General features: G+C 42.0%; 1 protein-coding gene across 1 annotated transcript in view; it reads right to left on the bottom strand.

Moving 5' to 3' along the window:
* LOC308316145 (kazrin-like) overlaps positions 1 to 22433 on the bottom strand; it is a 191291-nt gene that overhangs the window by 63810 nt on the left and 105048 nt on the right. Inside the window, 1 exon segment of the mRNA XM_080764574.1 lies at positions 3305 to 3412. Coding sequence (XP_080620700.1) covers positions 3305 to 3412 — 108 coding nt within the window.

The raw sequence follows: 22433 nt of genomic DNA, 5'->3' as shown, positions 1-22433 counted from the left end.
CCCGGTCGCTGCCCGCACAGAATACAAAACCCTGATGCTGGCATTCAAAGCAACCAAAGGTATGGCTCCCCCATATCTTGCAAGTATGATCGAACCCTACAAACCCTCCCGCTCACTCAGATCAGCCAACGCAGGGAAGCTGGAAGTACCCTCACTAAAAACGCCGGGACAACGCTCCACACGTCCCAAACTCTTCTCCCTTCTGGCTCCAAAACTGTGGAATGCACTTCCCATTGCAGTCAGAACTGCAGCATCACTCCCAATCTTCCGCCGTAGTCTGAAAACCCACCTTTTCAGACTCCATCATGGCCCATAGCACTTACCCCACCCCCTTAGATAGCAATTCTAGTAGTCATAGCACGTCATAGTACATATGTGTAGCATAGTAGTATAGATGTATAGCTTATATGTATAGTTTCATTATAGATATTCCACTGTTACTTTCTTAGCTACGCATGTTTCATGATAAATGTCTTTATGTGATGTATTCCCATGCTTTTGTTCTTGCTTAATGTAAGTCGCTCTGGATTAAGAGCGTCTGCTAAATGCCTAAATTGTAAATTGTAAATTGAATCTGCTGACCCTACAGTACAGCACTGTTCCCTGTTCATATTCTGAGGAAACTCATGGTGATATACACGGCCTTGGCCCGATGCAGAGGAGGTTGGCTTGGCGAGCGTGTATGTGTGTGTGTGTGTGTGCGCGCATGCTCATAATTCCCTGAGTTTGCACTTTCACAGCACAGAGGAAGCAATGCTAGAACCAATGCGCCAGCTGTTATGTGCTGCAGAAGAGTATTTGTGTGCATGATTGTGCATGTCCGAGAGCTCTGTGTGTGTGTGTGTGTGTGTGTGTGTTACCGTTACTGTACATTGCATGCACATGTTCAACAGTACATCACGGCGTATGTCTGAAAACATCAGTGTATGAGTGCATTTGCTGACATATGTCTAATCACATCTGTCTATTGAGTGCTGCCCTCTACTACACTGTGATATGATTTAATTGTACTTAACTGTACACTATCAATAGTTAAATGGACACTGGGGATTTTACTGTGTAACCGTACCATCGAATGTAAGATGTAAAGAGAATTACAATTCTAACTCATTCCTTCAACACACACTGTAGTCTCAACCGCACCACATTGTAAGTTCACATGTCAAAGAGATTTGGTGTAGAGGGAACAAACGAGGGAATGGAACTTAAGTACAGACCCCTGGGGAACCCCGGTCAATGACGTATACGTTTAAGTGGTTAAACGTTTTCATGTTGGATTGTCGCAGTGTGCAGGCCAAAACATATTCCTTGTGTAAGTACCCTATTCTTGGCAATGAACTGCTTGTCTGATCGTGAATGAGATGTACAGTAACACTATGGAAGATACAATTAGGACCTTGCCACGCCACACTGATCCCATATACCCCTCAGCAAGCTGCATAATGGACTGCTGAGCTCGTGAGCACTCTCATGTCCTGGCTCGCAGGAGCCTAAGAGAATGAGACTGGCAGATTAACAAAACCCATATAAGAGAGGCTTCCTGGAGAGAGCCTGGTGGACAGTGGTAGAGATTCATGCTGCACCGTGGCATCGTGCCACAGCATGGATGGCAGGCCAGGAAGAACTTTCGTAGACCGGCTGGTGCCATTTCTGCATGGCAACTCTGAACCACAACACAACTGTCCATGTCCTTGAAAGGGGCGTGTGTGTCATAAAAGGCCTGGGCGATTAAAGTGGTCAGTGTAGATAGCCAGGAAAAAATGAATAAATCGAAACATGTCTGGCCACAGTGGATAGAAGGCTATAAATAAGCTGATCCTATCAAGATAAAAAGAAAAATCTGCCCTTTCATCTTTGGATGCTGATCTTCATTATAGCTAATAGAATACTTTTTTGGCAGTTAAAAGATATCACAACAATGTCCCCAATTAGAAATCACCAGCTTGTTTCCATTGTGGTCCATCTTGAGGCATAGACAACAAACTGTACAAACAACCATGAAACAAAGACATTTAAATCCTTATATATGAAGTTAAAAAGCAATAAAGATAGAAGCAATACATATAGGACAGGAGGTACCCTAAGAGAAAGAACTGTATGGCCAGTTAGTGTTGATATGGACCCATGATTTAAAGTCATTCTTGCATCTTGCTAGGGAATTCATTTGGGGATTTCAGGGCTGAAGGGAGGGCATTCCACTGAGTGGGGGGGTTGATAAAACAATTGTTTTCCCCTTAAGCATCCTTAAACTGCAGCAGAACAAGATCACAGGAACTTCCCCTGGCTGAGTACCTGGGAGCAGCCCTCACTCTAGGCAGGTAATTAAAGTATTAAGCATTTGGGAACAGAAGCATCTAGGAAGCATCTGGTGATACAACTGACAGGTGCCAGGTGAGCGCTCATGGTAAACCCACAGGAACCACTGCAACTACAGTAAGGTACAACGTACTATCAGTTGTGTTGATGTAACCATTACTTATAGCATTGACGGAAGGCAGAAGTGCATAAAATTAACTGGAAGGAAGAAATGTATTAAAAGAACAATAAACAAATAACTGTGCAGATTCTCTAACAGAGAACCATCGGATCCTGACAAAGGTCTGGAGTCTGGACAAGCAAGAAACTATAGGCATGAGCTTCCGGCGCGTACGCACTGTACTAGCTAGTAATGAACCTCAGCCAGTTAACAAGTGTTGTCTAAAATGCATTTATATTATTTAATATGTTTTTATAAGTATTCATGGGAGTGGCACTCTAGGCTCTCATGCACGTGGTGCAGATATTTCTTTGTTGTTGTTTGATGCAATGTGACTGTCCGTAGCAAGTGAACGACCAACTGACCGTTTGCACAAAGCATGTCAGCCATGTTCACATGCACAGTACATCATTCTGTCAAGTGTACAATATATAGCCTAGTCGATTATGCCCCACCACCTCTTTCCATAACAACTATGTGTCCACACATTGAAGTGAACAGGCAGCCTTTATGATTGGTACCAAGGCTCTCTACGACACTTTAAATGCACTTGGTGTAACACTAGCCAAGGGCAAACTTCATAGAGAGAAATAGTAGTCGTCAGCGTGAATGACACATCTGTGTGTGTGTGTGTGTGTGTGTGTGTGTGTGTGTGTGTGCGCGCGTGTGTGCGTGCGTGCGTGCTTGTTTGTATGCGCGTGTGTGCGTGCTTCACACTCCACAAAGACTGCCAGAACTTCCTCCGGGCTGTTACTGCAAAAGAAGGAGATGTTCTTTCTCAACCAAACCTAACCCAGGCTCAGTATAAGAGATAAAGGCAAGTGATACCTTTGTCTAGGGAGGCGTCTGGAGAATTGAAGTCCATGAGGCTGCTCATGTCACTCTTGTAGCAGAGATCAGGGGTGGGTGTCTTCTGCCTCGGGTGGAGAGCCGTGTCTGGAGGAGGAAAAGGACAAACAACAGCAGGCTTCATTTAACAAACACGATAAGAGCGATTTCACACATAATGTGGTTTTACACAGTTGTAGAGGTGGCAATGCCTCTGGGTTCTTCTAAATCATTCCACTTGTTATTCATGTAATTTGCTGTTTTTGAATTGTTCACCTTCACGCTGCGTTTCCTTGCCGTTTAGTTTGGCTTTCATTCCCAGTTCACGAGTCTTTTATTTTTTCGTGTTTCCTAGTCTCACCCACACACTTTTGTCATTTAAATGTGTGAATAGGCTACAACACAATAACAACCTACAGTGAACCCACGTAGCTTTCTTTTAATTATAGAGATTCTTCCCATTATGTTCTAAAATTAAATAAATTAATTTCACCGTCCACTTGCGTAAATGCATGTGTAAATGCACACATAAATGGTGCATTTACACATCATTTATACTTCGCAATTACGTGTTGTGGGCCAAAAATCTACGAGCTCAAGTGTCGCATCGCGATGCATTGTAAGCTTGTAGATCTGCCATTCTTTGCAGATATCACGTCATACCGTTAAAGCAGCTTTGCCTCAACCACTGCCAACTAATCCCGTAACACTGGGGTAAAATCCTACTGGGTATGATCACCCTGTACGTACAGTATGATCTTGAATAGTGAAATGCTGTGTTCTCATTGACTACCACTGACCGGACACCTACTGTATGTGGCATCCGCAAGTGACCACAAACAGAATCAATCAAAAACAGAAATTAGATGCTTAAAAATGTCATATCTCAGAAAACCCGTGATGACAAAGCAACAAGAAAGTAACAAAAAACTAGTCATAATTTGAAAAAACTGACCACATAATGCTGCTGCAAATTAATAAGGTAGAGTGGATTCTGCATGTAATCAAAACCTTTAGAACAGCGCATTATTCAGTGTTTCTCCAGAGGAACATCGATGTGACTTATGCCTGTTATTAATAATATTAATTATCACCCTGGTTGTGTAACAATGAAAAAGGGAGCCCATTTACAGTCATAATCCACTCGACAATATGCACTTTGCCTGTTTAACTGTCGTCCTGATTTGATTAGTTATCCTTCTGTTGTGAAATCAAAACGCTACCAGATGCTTGGTGCTACACATTGATTGTAATGTCTTTATGGAAGGCTGCACAGTGGGTCATCATAATGGAACAGCACTTTAGGGCTGAAGCCTGAGTGAGTTATACTCGGTTCGCACATTGTGTCGCAGAATAGTGATCTACAAGCTCTCAACACGTCGCTGCACAACATGTTGTGAACTTGTTGATCTGATATTTAAATTGCTTGACACCAGCATGCAACTAAGTATACCCTGAATATTGTGCTTTTTCTGCGATTCTGATTGACGTAAAGCCCAATATGTTTCTTTTCATTCTGTTTTTTTCCGATATTTAAGAAGTGCCTCAAATCATCCAATTGCCATCCAAGGCGTAAGAAGAAATGGCACCCTTTTCACATTGGCCTATTATAGCGCCACCAGGAGGCCACAACCTGACCTGCCCTGGTGGAGACCTGTGCTTTCCTTTTTTCTACTGTATGTAGCAACTCATTTAAATATTAATAAGTTTCAGGCGGCGGCCCATACCTTTTCGGTCAATTGTAATATGTTAACCTTTATTCTGTATATACAACTGCTGTGTTAAATTATGAGCGAGATAAACAAAACTAAAACGAACTACCCTCAGGCTTTATTCTCACTTCATGCTTTAGCCCATTAAAACCTGCGGGCCAATTCTACAAATGCCTTCTAAATCAGTAAAGTAGTAGTTGGTATATAATTGGACGCGCAGACCACCATCTGCAAATGTTTTGTCCCAGCCCCCCCAAACACCCCCCCCCCCCTCCCCCAACATAGCCAACGTAGCTTGACATCCAAAATGATTGTACATTTTAACGGGTTAAGCTGGTTAAACGTTGCACATCAATCATGAGAACATGACATTAGTTTCTAACGTCAACAGACTGTTCACTGGTTGCCACTATTACTACAGTATATCACAGTAAAGAAGTGGGTGTGCTGTGTGGCTATGTACGACTGTACACATTTACATGGTTTTGAAAAATGAATTTAATGTGCATTGTCCCTGCTAAAAAACAAACAAACAATGTGTGCTAATGAGTTTGGTGCATGAACACATGCATACTTGGAGCCATTTGAAAATGATCAAACACATGCACAGTACTTGTCTCAACTGGGGCACACTATGGCTGATACAGGAACATTAAATGAGCAGAACCAATTGATAGATGGGTGCCAATGATTATATGTAAATGTATGTGTGTATGATAATAAATGTTTGTAGACTCAGCGAGAACAAGAGAAAGGGAGAAAGAGAGAGAATAAGTGAGTGTGGTGTGACGGTATGTGCACCTATACTGCACGTTTGCATGCAAATGACTTCCAAATGTGTTCGCTTTTATCTGTGCACGCAAAACAACACTGCAGTAGGAAAACTAATTGTGCAGATAACATGACGCTCGAGGCACCTGGGAGAAAACAAAAACACTGAGGAGGCAAATAATTCATGCAAAGCATACCGCAATTAACCATCACCTCCAAACGAATCAAATAATTAATGCAAAGCATACTGCACCCATCATCTCCACAAGACATTTCTTTCAGCTCAATCAAAAGGAACAAAACATCGTCACTACCATCCGTCAAGAAACATGAAGTTACGGTCTCTGCCTTTGAAGGCCGTCATGCTACAGACCCACACATGAGCACATAAAGGGATGTGCTTATCTGCATATAATGCATTGTATATGAATGCAGTGCACATACTGTACACATAATGCATATACGCCTGAACATACAGCACATATACAAAAGTGCGCCCACGCACACTGCACTTAAACACACATACTGTAAGCAAAGGCATAAATGCCCACATACATTTCTCTCTCTCTCTCACTCTCTCCCTTTTAAAACAAAACACTGCTTAAAAACACAAACATTAGCAGTTTTATGACTACGGGGAAGTGATTTGGTTTCCATCTGCCCAGTTCTGTGGCTTCTATGATAAGTTTGATATTCCCCACTGGTGGCACATACAGTGAATGCATATTAAATGCATTGCTCCCAGTCATTTTGCAAAAAAATGTTTCCGCTAAAGGGACTGTCACTGCACCATCTGCACTCCACTATACACCATACCCCCTCGAAAGGGACTGACGTACCCAGGGGGAATGACGTCGTACAGTCTAATAACAATTCACATTACGCCACAGTCTACGCAGTAAAATCCTTAAGTACCATCCATCCAAACCCGTAAGTACCACCAATATCACGCCCCTTTAACTCGAACCTCTCGTCTTCCTCCTTCACCTTCTTCTTTCCCTCTGTCATCTGCCCACCACCCACCAGACCACCCACCTATTATTCAGCTGAATTATTTGTAGTAATTGAGGACAGATGAACACAAGGTCCAGGGTTAAGTGTTATCATTATGCCTAGATTTAGTCATTGAGGTCTTTCAGATGGACTTTATGGTGGATGCTAATGACAGACCAGCTGGCTGGCTGTACCCCACATCTATGGTGCTTGCTGAGAAAGTATACCAGGGTTGTAGTTTATTCCAAATCTGTTTGGATTACCTCAACACTGCTATGTGTGTTTATGTATGGGCGTATATACTGTAATTCCCTAACTTTGAGAAATGCGTTGACTCCTTGGCTCCCACATTTTTCAAATGCTTCCGCCTACCAGTCTGTACTTCAGAAGCTCTGAAAGTGTGTAGGAAATGTCACATAACTTCCCCACTCCCATTTTTCCCGTGCAGTTTTATATTTAAAAAAAATGGCAACTAGAAAAATACGGTGAAGCAACTTTCTGCTTCTACAGGCCTACAGCCTGGAATAAAGTCCCGCTACAGCTTAGACAGGCACCCTCTGTAGACATCGTTAAAGCACAGCTCAAAACCCACCTCTTCACTCTTGCTTTTAGTTGAGCTTTTAAAACCGTTCCGTGAGATCCTGCATGTGTCAGACAAGCGTCACACATTGAAGAAGGATCTAAAGAAAGCTGGATTGAGGCATAGAGCTTTTGTGAGGTGGAGAGAGAAACATTATTTTCAACTCAAACTCAATTGACTAAGTATGCATACAGTAATCAACACCTGATCTGGGCCAACCTTCACCCTGAGCTACTCAGCGCAACTCCTGCAGGAGTAGGTGATGATAAGCATTCAACATCAATGTTGCAGTATTTCTCACTTCCTAACAACAGTGAAAAAAGAGGTCTGTTATGTCGGAACAATTAAGACGTTTAATCTCCCTTGTTGCTGTGTCTCTGGCGCTTGCTTGCTGGCACGTTAACAGCTTGCATGAAGGAATACTTCTTTAAACCTGTGCCGAAACCTACGTATAAAATCACGTTGTTGTTCTCGGTGACCCATTTGGCCCGTTAGATGACACAATAATTTCACTCCTCTTTTCTTCCTCACTCTCGACTGCTCTCGTTTTCTCACTTGGCAACATAACAGCTAGCTATTACCTGGCAAAGACACCGTGGCTTGCCTATTACCTCATGGTGAGTGTAAATATCTGTGATCAAGAGTCAAGCACCCAGCTGAAATACTGTAAGCACTGCAGGCACATGCATTTCGACCGCAAAGTATATGATATATAATTATCATATTGTATATGATAATTTAAAACCAATGAGGCAAATGGATATGGTGTTATAAGCTGCATAATCGCAAATGAGAAACGAGGAAAGCACATCCATCTTTGTATCTAGTTATTTCAAATTCCATATAGAAGTGGCTTGGATTAAGATTCAGTGTGCATGTCAGCTGCACAGACAACAAATGCCAAATTTATGTCAATAATATTCTAGTTTGAATGGTAAGCCTTAATTTACTGCTGACAACTGTTCACATACATATAGATATGCCTAGATTATTGTGTGTTATTGTTGCTGCAGTCGCCTGGTGACAATCAGGTAACAGATAATGTATGCAATTCAGAACCATGGACAGCGTTCTTTGTGTCGATGTGGATGTCCCTGCACACCCATGACAGAAAAAAGTAGGTTACTGAAATGGAGAGGAGATCGGAGATCGACAGACAGACACAGAACAACCGGCTGACCAATGCTGTAACTTCATCAGTCAGTGAATGACTCATTCAGAGACATTCATGTTTACAGCGTTGGCACCGCTGTTGCAGTCCAACCAATAAAAATGAAAGTTGCTTCATCTTAAATTCCCCAAAGCTCAGAAGAGCTTCATCTTAACTTGCCCAAAGCTCAGAAGAGCTAACACTAAACATCCTGTAGTAGACTTCCTGGAGAGTGCCTCTGTGCCTCTGTGATTCTACTGATTCATATGAAAGTTGGTTGTCAACCTTTGTGGCCTACTTTGGAATTCAGCCCTTGAAAGCAAGGACCACACAATGTTTTGCTTCTCCCACGACAAAGCCTTGTCAGGGAGAACTGTGTCCTCCCACAGTGAGAATTCTCTCTGAACAGAAGCCAAGGAAGCCAGTTTTACCTCAATGTGCCAGACCGCTTATAGATGCATAGCTGGATTGATGTACGTACAGTAGATGAGTACTGTAAAAAATATTGTATCTACTGTAGCAGTCAGAAAACTGATGATCCGTCCAGCTAAATGTGCTCGCAAACTGTCCAATTCTGACAGTCTTATACATTCATTACATGTGACACTGTGTAATGGGAAAAGGGAAAAATGGTGATAATCCACCTTGTCTGACTGTATGAGTTGAATTGACTCTACCATCATGTTGTGGGATGAGATGTCAGCTGACGTATGCAGGGAGAAGGTTTGTACCTTGAGAAACAAAACAAGCCCATTTTAACATTTGTCAACTACCAGACTTGTGGTTGCTGCTCTGTGTGGCTAAATACTGCTCCACTTTCCAACATGTGTGGGAGGCAATCATCATTTATTTAGTCACATGTATGTACATTTGCCTCTACAAGACTGAGGTAATAACATGTATTGCGTCAAAATGTGTTCCCCAGTAATGTGCCTGCAACGATTGGACACACACACACACACACACACACACACACACACACACACACACACACACACACACACACACACACACACACACACACAGCTGTTAATGCAGGGCTGTCTTTCCTCACATGGGCTTCAGCACTTTGCATTGGAATTAGACAGATTACCAGAGGCTAGTTTACACCATGACAGTCCACAATAAGCCCTGCTGTTAACACCACTAGCAGGGACTGCCACTGGCATAAATCTACCATAGTTTGAGAAGTGTTACCTCGAGTAATTTGCATGGACTCTACGTATATTTATGACATAAACACTGTACTGTACTGTGCGAGTGTGCGTGTGTTCGTCTGTCTTCATGTGTGTGTGTGTGTGTGTGTGTGTGTGTTCCTCCACTCAGGAGAAAAATCCAGGAGAATTATAAGCCTTTATGGACAATTCTCCCTTTCCATGTCTCTCTCTCTCTCCCCCTCGTTCCAGTTCCATCTCCTCTCCCTCCCTCCCTCTTCCTTAGCTGACTGAATCTGCTACTACCCCCCACCCCCCATTTAAGAGGGTTCCTGATGCCTGGGCGTAGGAGAGGCTGTCTTCCCTTCTTTCTTCTCTCTCTCTCGCCATATTTTATCTGTCAGCGCAAGAGAAAAGCGGTGGCTGGAACAAAAGCAGGTCTTAATGAGAAGTGGAGGTGATTAAAGAATGAACAGGCGCTAGCCATTGGAACCTTCTACAAAGACCGCTATGCTCCCGGCTAGCCCAGTCTGCAATCTGCAGATAGGGGCCCACTTCTCCTCTCATTCTCTACCGTCTGCCACCGCCTTTAATTGCGCTGACATTCACTGGTCTGGAGGCTGCCGGCCTCCTGATAAAGCTCACGGTATTCAAGCATTAATCACCACCACAGGCACCAAATGACAGGCCTCCCACGACTGCCACCCCCCAACCCCCAACCCTCACTCCCCGGTTACCTGCCCCTGGATGCCCCAATACCAAGGTGCCCTATAAATATCCAGCGGATAAAGGCAGGGGGCAGCTAATGGCCCCGGAGGGCGATTGCGATCACAACGTTTAGCCACCCACGCTATCCGCTACCCCCTCCCCCCTACCTCAGTTTCACATTATGACTATGATTCACATTGCAATGAAAGTTTGTACAAATGAGCACAATAAGCCACCGATCGCGATATATGGCATCTATATTGTATGGACAGTACAAAATGACTTCCTTTCTCAACTACAGTATGCGAGAGACTCTATATGTCAGAGGATAATAAAGATTTCAAATGAACAAAAAGGAAATTTGGCAAGGCAATTAAGGCAAATGTATTTGTATAGCACATTTAAACGGTGCCATGGCATTAGTCTGACTGACCTTTGTTCTGAAGTAGGCTATACCACTGGTCTGGCAGCACAAAAAAATATGCCACACTAACTGATAACATTTGTCTGACCATTGGGACAATGGACTAATGGGCTGCCCCCATTTAAAATGAACCCAGGTAGTTAGCTGAGCACAAGTGCTCATTTTCAGCAAAGCCCTGCATAGACACACAGATATAAGACACACACATTAAAACCTGGGAGCTGAGCACTACAACCACAGACTTATACACGGTTGGCCACTGAGCAGCTCCACTGGAGCAAAGTGCCTTGCTCAATGACACATAATGTGTTGGGTCCTGGAGCCAGAGTTCAAACTTACTGTAGCCTAGTTATAGCTTAAAAAGTCAAGCCATTTAAGCTATAACTAGGCTAAATTTTAATTTGGTGTCAGGTGGTGCAAAAGCTGTCTCCTGAACACCAGCATCTTAAGGTATATCCTGGAACCAATGCACCATGGGGGATTGAGAGCAGTTCATACCAGGAGATTGAAGGCTACTGGAAATTGTCACAACAATTTCATGTTTGCTTCTGACAACATGCTGCGTTTGGCAGCCATATGATGTAATACCCTTGAACAAATATCAGAATTGTACCACTAAGGTTCTTATTTTGACTGACACTTCAGCTGCATGCTGCTGCCGTGCTGATGTTAATATTGTCTATGGGAATGAAGCAAGATTATAAACGGATGTGTTTAAAACATGCTCTTTAATCCCTACAGATTAACACGAACATAGCTGACTGTTGCTAGTTGATTTGCACATCGTTGAGATTGGCCTATTGTGCTAAGCGATGGTGCAGGTTGCGTTGCCATCAAGGGGATTTGTTAAAGAGATGTATGCCTATCAAATGTTTCTGACATCAATAATTCAAGGTAAGTCTTAAAAATGTCAATTTGACATACTTCTTTGAATGCATGTACATGTTTGTACTGTATGTATTATATTTCTTTTTTTCTAACTGTATGTTAATTGGGTGAGAGGGGTGTTAGAGCAGGGGTTCCCAACTACTGGTACTAGTACCACTAGTGGTACTTGAGCGGAGCCCCCCTCTGGTGGTACTCAGAGGAGTCGCCCAAAATTCTGATCCACTGGAAAAGAAGCATACCCTCCCTCACATTCACGTTGGATCTCTGATAACTCTTTATAGGCCTATATTGTATTGGAGTTTATTTTCCTTGCGTGTACATGTGTCCATGTGTTTTTTGTATTTGTTAAAAAAATCTAATAAACAGAACGTTTAAAAAAACAGTTGTGCGTCAAAGCAGCAGTAAAATTGGCTTAGGAATGGAACAAAAACAAAACAATTGAAAGAATAAATTGCATTTTCTTCTGAAATGAGCATGACAGCACAACTAGCCATTAATAGAAGATTAGAGAACTGATTAATGCCATTACAACTATTATCAGTTGTGGGTCAGCGCAGCAGCAAATGGCTTAGGAATGGAACAAAAACTAAGCAATTAAAAGAATAAATTAAATTTTCTTCCTGCGTTAATAGTAGATAAGATTGCGTAGATGGGGCAGGTCTACGCTCCTGTATTTTAACATCAGTTATTATGGTGGTACTTGGAGTGCCAGATATTTTCTGTGGTGGTACTTGGTATAAAAAAAACCCTGTGTTAGAGGACCTGTGGCACTGGTTCTATGTGGTGATCACGTTTGTTATACTGTGAATATGAAAATGAATAAACAGTATTTTACACTCACATTTAACACATTAAAAAGCTAAAACAGGGAGTATTTGCACAACACAAGCAACGACTAAAGAATCATTGAAATGTTGTTGGAAGAACAAAGGGAAACTGGGAGATTGGAAAGACTGAACATTCACAGCTTTGTCTAAAATCCAATTGTTTACAGTATGTATTAGGACGTATGTACTGTGATAAAACATGTAACATGTATACTATGACATTTTAAAAATGGCATGGTGGCCCCGGGAAGCAGAATAAGTACGGAGGAAATTTGAATAATTATTCCTATGCAATTACATTGAAACCCTAGCAGTAGAACTGAAAATTACTCCTCACTCTCTTTGAAATAATTTATTAAGTTCCATTAAGCCAAAATGGCTTTCATGATAGGTTTTTAGCTACAATTATGACTCAAAGGAGGAGCAAATTATTATTAACACAGTAAAGTCCTGAGTGTCAATTAAACTCCCCTATGAATTATGATGCAAGGGCATCACAAGGGGAGACCGAGCATCGGAAACGACCCGAGGGAGTGCGGTGGCCGCCACCAAGTTGTTCGTGTAAAGCCCGGGATTCGAACCCGGGCATTACTTGAAAAACGCGTAGAAAGCCAACATCTTAACCACTAGACTAAAGTGATATACCTATAATCCGGGGAAGATAGTAGACTTTTAAGTCATCAGACTGAGGTTGTGAGCCACTCCTACATTCGGATATGCAGTTCTCTAGAACCGCCAATCTGACCGATATGTGCATACAGTAATAGGCATATATCATGGATATCCAGTTGTCCAAAACTAGGGATGTCCGATATTGACTTTTTTACAGATATCCAGAGATTGTCCAACTCCTAATTTCCGATATCCGATATCAACCGATATCAACAGATACCGATATACAGTATGCAGGCTTTTTCCAGTGCTGGAAAAAATACGGTACTCAAAATATGTGCTTAAGTAAAAGTATAAATACTGCAATATAGAAATACTCGTTACTACTTTTGTACTTGAGTACAAAAGTATTGGTATCAAAATGTACTTAAAGTACCAAAAGTAAAAGTACTCATTATGCAGAATGTCTCATTTCAAATGTATAGAAATCATTTGAAAATAGCAGATCTAAAAGCTCACAATGTGTTGCTCACATTGTGAGCTTTTAGATCTGCTATTTTCAAATAGATCTGCTAAATGCCTAAATTGTAAATTGTAATCGGCTGTGCGACGTAGGTGTGAGGGCCGCGTAGCAGCCTGAACCTCTAGTCTAGTATAAATGCATTGTATTAGAGTATGGTAACATGTTGTCCAAACACAACACACCCGCAGACAGACATCCACTAAACGTCTGGGTTTCCGAGGCTAGACATCCACAGACAAGACACACTCCTTAAAATGTATATAGGCCTACTAGAATGTCACGCTTTTCTCAAGAGAATTTCTGCTGCTTTGACCTTACACATGATGAGCTGTCATTTCTGTGTGTCCTGTACCCATCATGCTGTGGTGTCTTCTTGATAAAGCATTATATACTGTACAGCAGACCTGAACTGAAGCGAAAATTACGAGGTAATAAAGTTGATTATTATTTGACCTACCTTGACACCGCTCGCAACGTGCACATTAAAGTGAAAAATAAGTACTTTTTGAAGCAACGGCTCGGTAAATCCTTGACGTAACAAAACGATAACCTTCTGCAGAACACAATCACGATTCTCAGCAACACTGAGTGACGGTTCAGAGGAGGGTTAATTAAAAAACATCCTTCCATATCTTTCACGGCCGTCTGTCATATTTTGCTCCTGTCCTGTTGCTACTGTAATATTATTGGGCCTCTGCAACAGAATTATGAGGAGGAACGGTGAGAGGCCGCCCCAGGCTTTCAGGGGTTGAGAAGGAAAGGAAATGAAGAGAGATATAGAGTGAGACAATGCGTGATGAAGGGAATGTGTAAAGCCGTTACAAGCCGATCTACAAAAAGACAATTTTCCCTCCGCGTAACACAAAGGAGGCATCACCGGATGATCTGTCAGGAGGAGAATGAATGGAGAGAAGATGATCTGTCAAGAGGAGAATGAATGGAGAGAAGATGAGGGTCAAGAGGAAGAGGTGATAGGAGAACAGGAAATATGACAGGAGGCTTTCTTTTTTAACCCATTTTGGGCGGGAACCCCTTCTGGTGTTAGCATCATGTTATGCTTTAGCTATTGAAAAATAGCAGATCTACAAGCTCATAGTGCGCCACCGAGTGGCGCGCTACGAGCTTGTACGTAGGTCTGCTATTTTTGAAAAATGACTGACATAGAAACAGAAAACTGTCAGGAAGAGGAAGACATTTTTAGAATCTGATCTCAGGTCAGAATGGGTTTTAATCTCCTCTGTCTATATATGGAGATAAACTAATTATGAAGAAATGATTGGGAGTGATGGAAATGGAACTGTATAGGCTTCTTTCTCTGGAGTGCCGTTGAATGGAGCAGAGATACTGTCGAATTAAAGTATCATGGATATTTTATTAGTTACTTCTGAGTGTAAACTATTGTGTGTATGTGTCTGTGTAAGTGTGTGTGTGTCTGCATGCACGTTGCTGGATGTGTATTGACATCTACGTACGTGTGCTTCATTATCTTCTCAGCCCTGGTAAAGTAATTCGGTAATCTGTCAAATTGATGCAGGGATATCAACCAAAGCTCTCCTGTTATCGTACTCACACACTCACCAACACCTGACAAACACCCCTCTCATTCCTCTCCTCTCTTCATTTCTCTATTTAACCTCTCCCAAGCGCATCCATCCCACTGATCCATTTACCTTCCATATCCCCTGTCCTCCCTCTGTCCTATACAGTATATACATAGTATACACTATATATATATATATATATATATACCGGTATATATCATTTGTATTGTACAGTACTGTATATGCAGACATTATCGTAATGGTCCAAATAGGAGATTTGACCTTGTCGGCATGTGGCTATTTACTTGAGAGCACACTAGAGGCTGTTTTGCACCGATTCAGTATCAACGCACACACACATGCACACATGCACGCACGCACAAAAATCTAACACTATTTCCATAAATGTCTGACCCTTTCCATTCTCAGTTTTGCTCTGATTCAATGCTTGCCACCTCTCTCAGGCTCTCTAAGGAGATGAGGCGGGAAGCAATAGCTACCAGGCGTGAGAAAAGACACACACAAACACACTCTGTACTCTTGACCTGGTTGGGGAGCTTGAAAGCTGTTCCAATGAGAGAAAGTATGCAGCACAGGGGAGATTGAATCATACGTTGAGTATCACTATCACAAAGAAGACATGGATATGTATTATAAAGGCACACCAATGAGGAGGTATAGGGGTCAGACTTACATCATCTAAAAGATGATGGTGGCAGCTATATTGTGATGTCTAATATACTCAATTTGGTGTGAAACTGTAAAAAGGTATTTATGATTTGTATATATACTTTCTGTCCTTATGCCCCTTCCTGTCCTTATGGCATACGTGTATGTACTTTTTGATTTGCATATACGTTTTGTTTTTGTCCTGTTATTGTACTGTCAACCCATTTGGGATTATGGTTGATCTCATGAATGCCTTATAGATCTTGATTTAAACCCCCAGAGAACCTCCAAGTGTGAGACACAGATTTCTGAAAGGAAAAAAAAGAAAAACTGTTACAGAAGTGTTGTATGTTGTGCCCATGTGTCATAAGTTCATGTATTGTCCATGTATTTTTCTGCTTAATAAAAAATATTGAAACACAAGCTCACAGACAAACCTCACAACAGCGAACATGGCCAGCATTAACAGCCAATGTGTCCAATCAACAACCATAATATCCATCGATCCACAGCCAATGTGTCAATCAACATTAATAAAATATCATAAAAAACAATGTTTAAAGACACGATTCATGATTGTGGTACTGTTTCTGATCATCATTCTATATATACTCAACATTACTTCTTAATTTCTTTAGACCGCCCATTGTGGTTCAAATGTGCGAGGAGGTCTCGCCTGCATGTGTTTTCACTTTCCCCTTGTATAAACTGCTAAATTGCAATTTGTGAATAGGAATAGGACTAGATTTTCAGGACGCTATATCAGAGTTAATAGGAGTGTAATGGTCATTATAGATTGTATGGATAGAGATCTCAGATCAGGCAGAGAATGCAGTAGTAGGGGACGGACTGAACTTCAAGGGGAGGAAAGTGAGCATGTTTCATCTGGGGGGAAATCGAAGGAAGAAGGGAGTGATAGGGGGCGTTCCACTATCAGTGAAATGTGAGCAGCTTTTGGAAGTGGAAGGAGTTTGTGAGGCAAGGAGGCTGACGCGATTTAAGGAAGGAAAGCGGGAGGACAGTAACGGCGCGTGTCTGACGTTTGAAGGGGAGATACCGGAAAGAATATATGTGGAGTACATGAGTTACTATGTCAGGCCTTTTGAGAGAGCTCCACTGAGATGCTATTGCTGTCAGCAATACGGGCATGTAGCGGCTGTGTGCAGGGGCAATAAAGTATGTGGGAGGTGTGGGGAAGATAACTGTAATGAGAACTGCAAGGAGGCGAAAGCCAAGTGTAACTATTCACTGTGGAGGAGAGCATCATGCAGGTTTCAGCCCAGTGCTCCAGGAAGACCAAGGAGACCACGGTGCATAAGATGAGAGCAGAATGGGGCATGTCATAATGCGGAAGCTGTTAAGAAAGTGGAAGGGTGCTGTAAAGAGAGTGGGGCCGATCAGAGGGAGCAGGTGGAAAAGAGGGCAAATGATATCTGTATGGATAAAACAACATTCCTAGCCTTTATAGCGATGGTAATAAACTGTGCGGTTTTGATTGATTGATTGAAATCTTTATTAACAGTTTGCAGAATTACAGTACATTTCAAGCAGCGGTGGAAATAAAGGGGAAGTCGGAGAGGATCAAAATGGTACTGGAAGCAGCAAAAAGACTTTTAAATGTTGATGACGTCACTGGGGAAGATCTCGATAGTGTGCTGAGGAAGGAGTTCACGGTGACTCAGACTCAAGGGTCTGAGTGACTGAATGGACTGAACGGACTATAAGGGATGGGATCACTGGGTGGACACAGATAAATATATGATGAACAGGAAGAGGATTCATAACGTGTCACATTTTTACGATTTTTCAAAAATAGCTGACCTACAAGCTCGTAGTACGCCACTCAGTGGCGTGCTATGAGCTTGTACTAGTAGCTTGGCTACTTACCATAACCTTGAATATAACCTGCACTTATATTTACTCACTTTATACAAGCAACATAGCCTACAGTAATTGTTTTTGTATGTATGTTTGTCTTTTCAGTTTCACTCCGTATTCACTACACTCATTTGGAGTCAGCAATAAATATTTTGGAGCTAAGCCTACATCCTGACTCTCATGTCCTCTGTGAATGGAGTTTGGCTTGCTGTTTAATTGTGGTTGCTACACCTCAAGGAGGACAGTATACATGCTAATAATGTGCTTATTATTGTGCCAATTTACAACAGGGGTAGTGCACAGTGTGCATTGCATTCACTTATTCATTTAGTGCACTGTGTGCAAATCTATTTTACAAAAGAGCACAGACTCACTGACTGTAGAACAACAATCAAATAGTTTACGAAGGTTAGCTTAGAAAGCAAGCGGCATCTCCCTTACTATGCTACTTTTTCAATATCTCGGTCCACAAAACCAAATCGCGAGTTAAGCATTGTTTAATCACTTCTCTTCAAGGCCGACCAACTGTCAGATGTAGCCTCTTGCCAGGCTTTAAGGCACACTATACAGCTAAAGCTCAGTCAGCACTTCTCTTTCCATTCCCCATCGATGTGGAATTTCCAGAAAATCATGAATACAAAATTGACTGCCGCACAGTCCGCTGCCGACAACGGCAGTGACGTGAGATAGGAGTGGTGATAGAAGCTGCTTTTCTCTCTATCTCATTCTCTCTCCATCTGTCTCTGTCATACATTCACTCTGTCACCCCCTTAACCTGCTATAGGTGGGGAGGCCCGTGGCCCCCTTAACCTGCTATAGGTGGGGAAGCCCCGTGGCCCCCTTAACCTGCTATAGGTGGGGAGGCCCCGTCGCCCCCTGTTTAAAAATCCCTATCACACCTTTATTAGAACTGAACTGATGTTCAATGTAGAATTGATTGATATAAGAAGTGTATGTAAGAGTTTGTCTAAGAGTAATCTCTCAAGACAGATTCTGCTATAACATCAGAATCTGGGGAAACCATTGCCTCAAACAGGCGTTGTCGTTAGTAGGAGTAAACACAAAAGCACCCCGGAGGAAGTGTACAAAAAAAGCGGAGGAGCCACATCGAGTTCCTGTTTCTACACAAAAAAGGAGCTGGTGCCCCTAGGGGCAATTTGTCTCCCCTTTGTTTTTACTGAATGGGTTCCCAGATTGGTCTAAGTGATATAAATTGCAAAGCATGACGATGTGTTTGCCCCGTGGAAGCTCAATCCTTTTTTTCTCAAAAATGCAGTTTTCCATCTGTCTCTGGCCTTATCTTCTCGGATATTATGCATATGCACACACCTGTGCTTGCTGACGCATGCATGCACGCACACTCGCAGACACACACAGACACATCCAATAACACTCTCGTGCTTGTTTAAGATGCTGGCCAGCCAGCATCTCTTTATAGCTGTGTTGATGGCTGTTAGGTTCCATAAAGCTTGACAAAGGCTATTCATCACTCAACCACAGCACTAGGGCAGCAGCAGCCTTCGGCCTGCAACCACTCAGGTGTGCCATTGAGCTATATCGATTGGTTTATAGTGATGGGGAGTGTGAAAGATATGGGAGGGCCCGTGTGGTCCGCAGCCAGTGGAGAGCTCAGCGGGGGCCAATGAACCGAGGCGGGCAGCAGTCAGCACCAATCATCATCTGAGCTTCAGTTGACCTCTACCTCTGCCATTATGGATTCATGGGGAGCTTTATGGGCCTTACAACACACAGCTTTTACAGTAGTTTTACTTTTTGAACCCATTAAGACCTGAGTTTTAGAAATCCTAACAGTTTTTTATGGTGGTGCTCAAACTTTTTCATGGCAAAATGATGATGTATTTGGACCCCCATTGATAGAATAATTAAGCTTCAGCAGTTAAAAAGCATCAAGTTAGAAGAGAGATGCCACTGAAAAACATATTAAGACCGTACTTTCTTTTGCATTTGGAGTGAAATCTCTCTCCTCCTCCGCTTTGTCCGCTCCCTACGGATCTTTTGTAATTGAATGACCGGGTACTTAAGTCTGTGTGAAACAACATCAGACAATAAAGCATCTGTACTCGAAAGAGTTGTAATGTAAAAAATTACTAGCTGTAGTGATGCCATCTCGAAAGAGTTGCAACTTTTCAAAAATGATAATAAGACAGAAACAGAGAGACCAGTGTCAGAGGAACCAACTCTACACACGGGGAGAGTGGACAAATACATTTGCTGTTAACTGGTGAACAGCAGAGACAACAACAATGTGTGTCCACTTTATGTCACACCAACCCTGGAACTAAATTATATGGCAAGTAAGGATGACGTGATGACGTCCGACGTACCCAGACCGTCGTAACCCTATAATCTGCATGTAACTCTGTATCACTGTTTAACACGTCAGGAACCATGCCTCTCCCCATGGAACAAACCCACATAATATTATAACATATCTTTGGTTATTGATGGTAGTAATTTATATATTGTCAGATAGATATGGATATTAAAGTGGTTACACAGATGCTTGCCTGGTTTTAATGGGTTAAAAAACAAATCTCATTTCTTAAAACGTCCCTGAATTTAGACACATGAAGAAATTCTATAATTAGATCCAAATACAAACAGCTTGAAAGTCAGCGTCTCTACATTAACCACATTTTCTTATTTACAATAATTGTGGATTAATGGCAGCTATTGGTTAAATTATTTATTGAATTGAACTATTGTTAAACGTTTTGATTTTAAATGTAATTTAGTACTATTATGTATTATTACATTTCTACTGTAGAAACAGCTGGAAAAGTTTCCAATAGCTGTTTTTCAGCTCATGGGGATAAGGAGAGCGAGTCTGGGTCACTGCAGGTCTTTGACTAACAAGCTCCTCAGAGACACATTGGTGGAATGGGGGCTGGGCCTCGAGCCGTCACATCCATCCGAGTGCCATCGGAGACCGATGGGGGAAACAGTGGCTGTAAAGCCCTTTCCCCTCTCCTGAGACGAATGTGTCACCTGACTGGGTATTGACCCGTATAGCCACTGCAACAGCTGTAGTCCCTATACCCTTTAACAGAGGATATGCATAATATACATTCTTATACCGATACTGGCAAAGTAATGACATCCATTATGTGCTGAATATAGGCAATTATACATGAAACTCTTCTGGCTTATCTTATTAACGCTTTGCCAGATTCGGGTCCAATCACTTTAGTTGCGAGTTTCTGCTATGGCAGATTGCACTTTTTGAATGATTGATTGAAAATTCTCTCTTGTGAATGTGCGACAACGAAAGACAATTTGTACCTGCATGCAAGGGTCAGTACGGCCTGTATAGGGGCCACTAACTGGGCTTTTACACGCTTTAGTCTTATTAAAAGGCAGCAGTTAAACTCGAACTAATACAATATACGGTAGGCTACTTAACTGAATAGTTAATAGACAATGCAACTGTAGCAAACGTACAGTATTACAAACTTAGTGTCATAGACCCGCGCCTGAACCTAGATGTGACACAGACAGACAGATAAACCGACAAGCGCACATGAAATGCAGCTCAAAGTGCTTTACAAATGGCCAAATGGATATAATTTGTATAACAAGGTAAATCAGACCATACAAGATTATACCTAACTAAATAACATTTCACGCATATTCATTCGATTGAATGGCTTCATCATCATCACACACGTAGCTATAAATGTTTGCTGAATTTAAAGTGAACTGCATGTGCTGAGGGATGAGGCTCTCATTAATCTTAAGGTAGCATTAGCTACCTGGGCCAAATTGATATCCATTGATATGAATGCCCTGAAGCCGTATTCAGCTAATAAATATCTTCAAGGATGTGAGTTATGAGTGGAGATGGCATTTACAATGCATGGGTTCTGTCATTTACAAGAGATAAAGACCATGAAATACAATGACGCTGCGGGGAATTCATGAAGTAATTTGATTATTATCTGAATACCATGAACTCACAAAACCGCTGAGAGCGAGCACACACACACACACACACACACACACACACACACACACACACACACACACACACTCACACACACACACACACACACACACACACACAGAGTGAGTAATGAAGCTGTGTGACACAGTCAGGCGGACGCATGCATGCACAATCACACGTTCATGTGTAGAGATAAGAGAAATGCATCAGGATATCTCTACATACACAAATGCACATACCTGCATACAAGTGTAAGTACAACATAAAACATCTTTAAAATAATAGCAAAATAGGCAGAGAATCAGGTAAAACAGTGCGAAAATGACTAAAAACTGCGATTTAGAAATCAACTAAAAGCAAGAGTGAAGAAATAAGTCTTGAGCTGTGCTTTAAAGCTGTCTACAGAAGCTGCCTGTCTAAGGTGTAGTGGGAGTTTATTCCAGGCCGTCGGTCCGTTGAAGCAGAAAGCTGCTTCACCATGTTTTTTTATCTGCCATTGTAGGCACTTCGAGCAGGTCAGTAGTAGAAGACCCAAGGGGGCGGGCAGGCAGTCATAGAGGTAGGAAGGTGCCAGACCATTGAGGTCATAAACAAGTAAAATTATTTTAAAATCAATCCTAAAAACAACTGTGAAGATAAAACTGCAGTAATATGTTCTTCATCTTAGTTTTAGTTAAAACTCTGGCTGTCTGTAAAAATGTGCAATGCAGTAAATCAAGCCGAGAGAAAACAAAA

Source organism: Protomyctophum bolini (genome assembly GCF_963924005.1).
Source record: "Protomyctophum bolini genome assembly, chromosome: 5".
Taxonomy (NCBI): domain Eukaryota; kingdom Metazoa; phylum Chordata; class Actinopteri; order Myctophiformes; family Myctophidae; genus Protomyctophum; species Protomyctophum bolini.
Note: the sequence above shows the minus strand (reverse complement) of the source record. Positions and strands in the feature narration are given on the sequence as shown.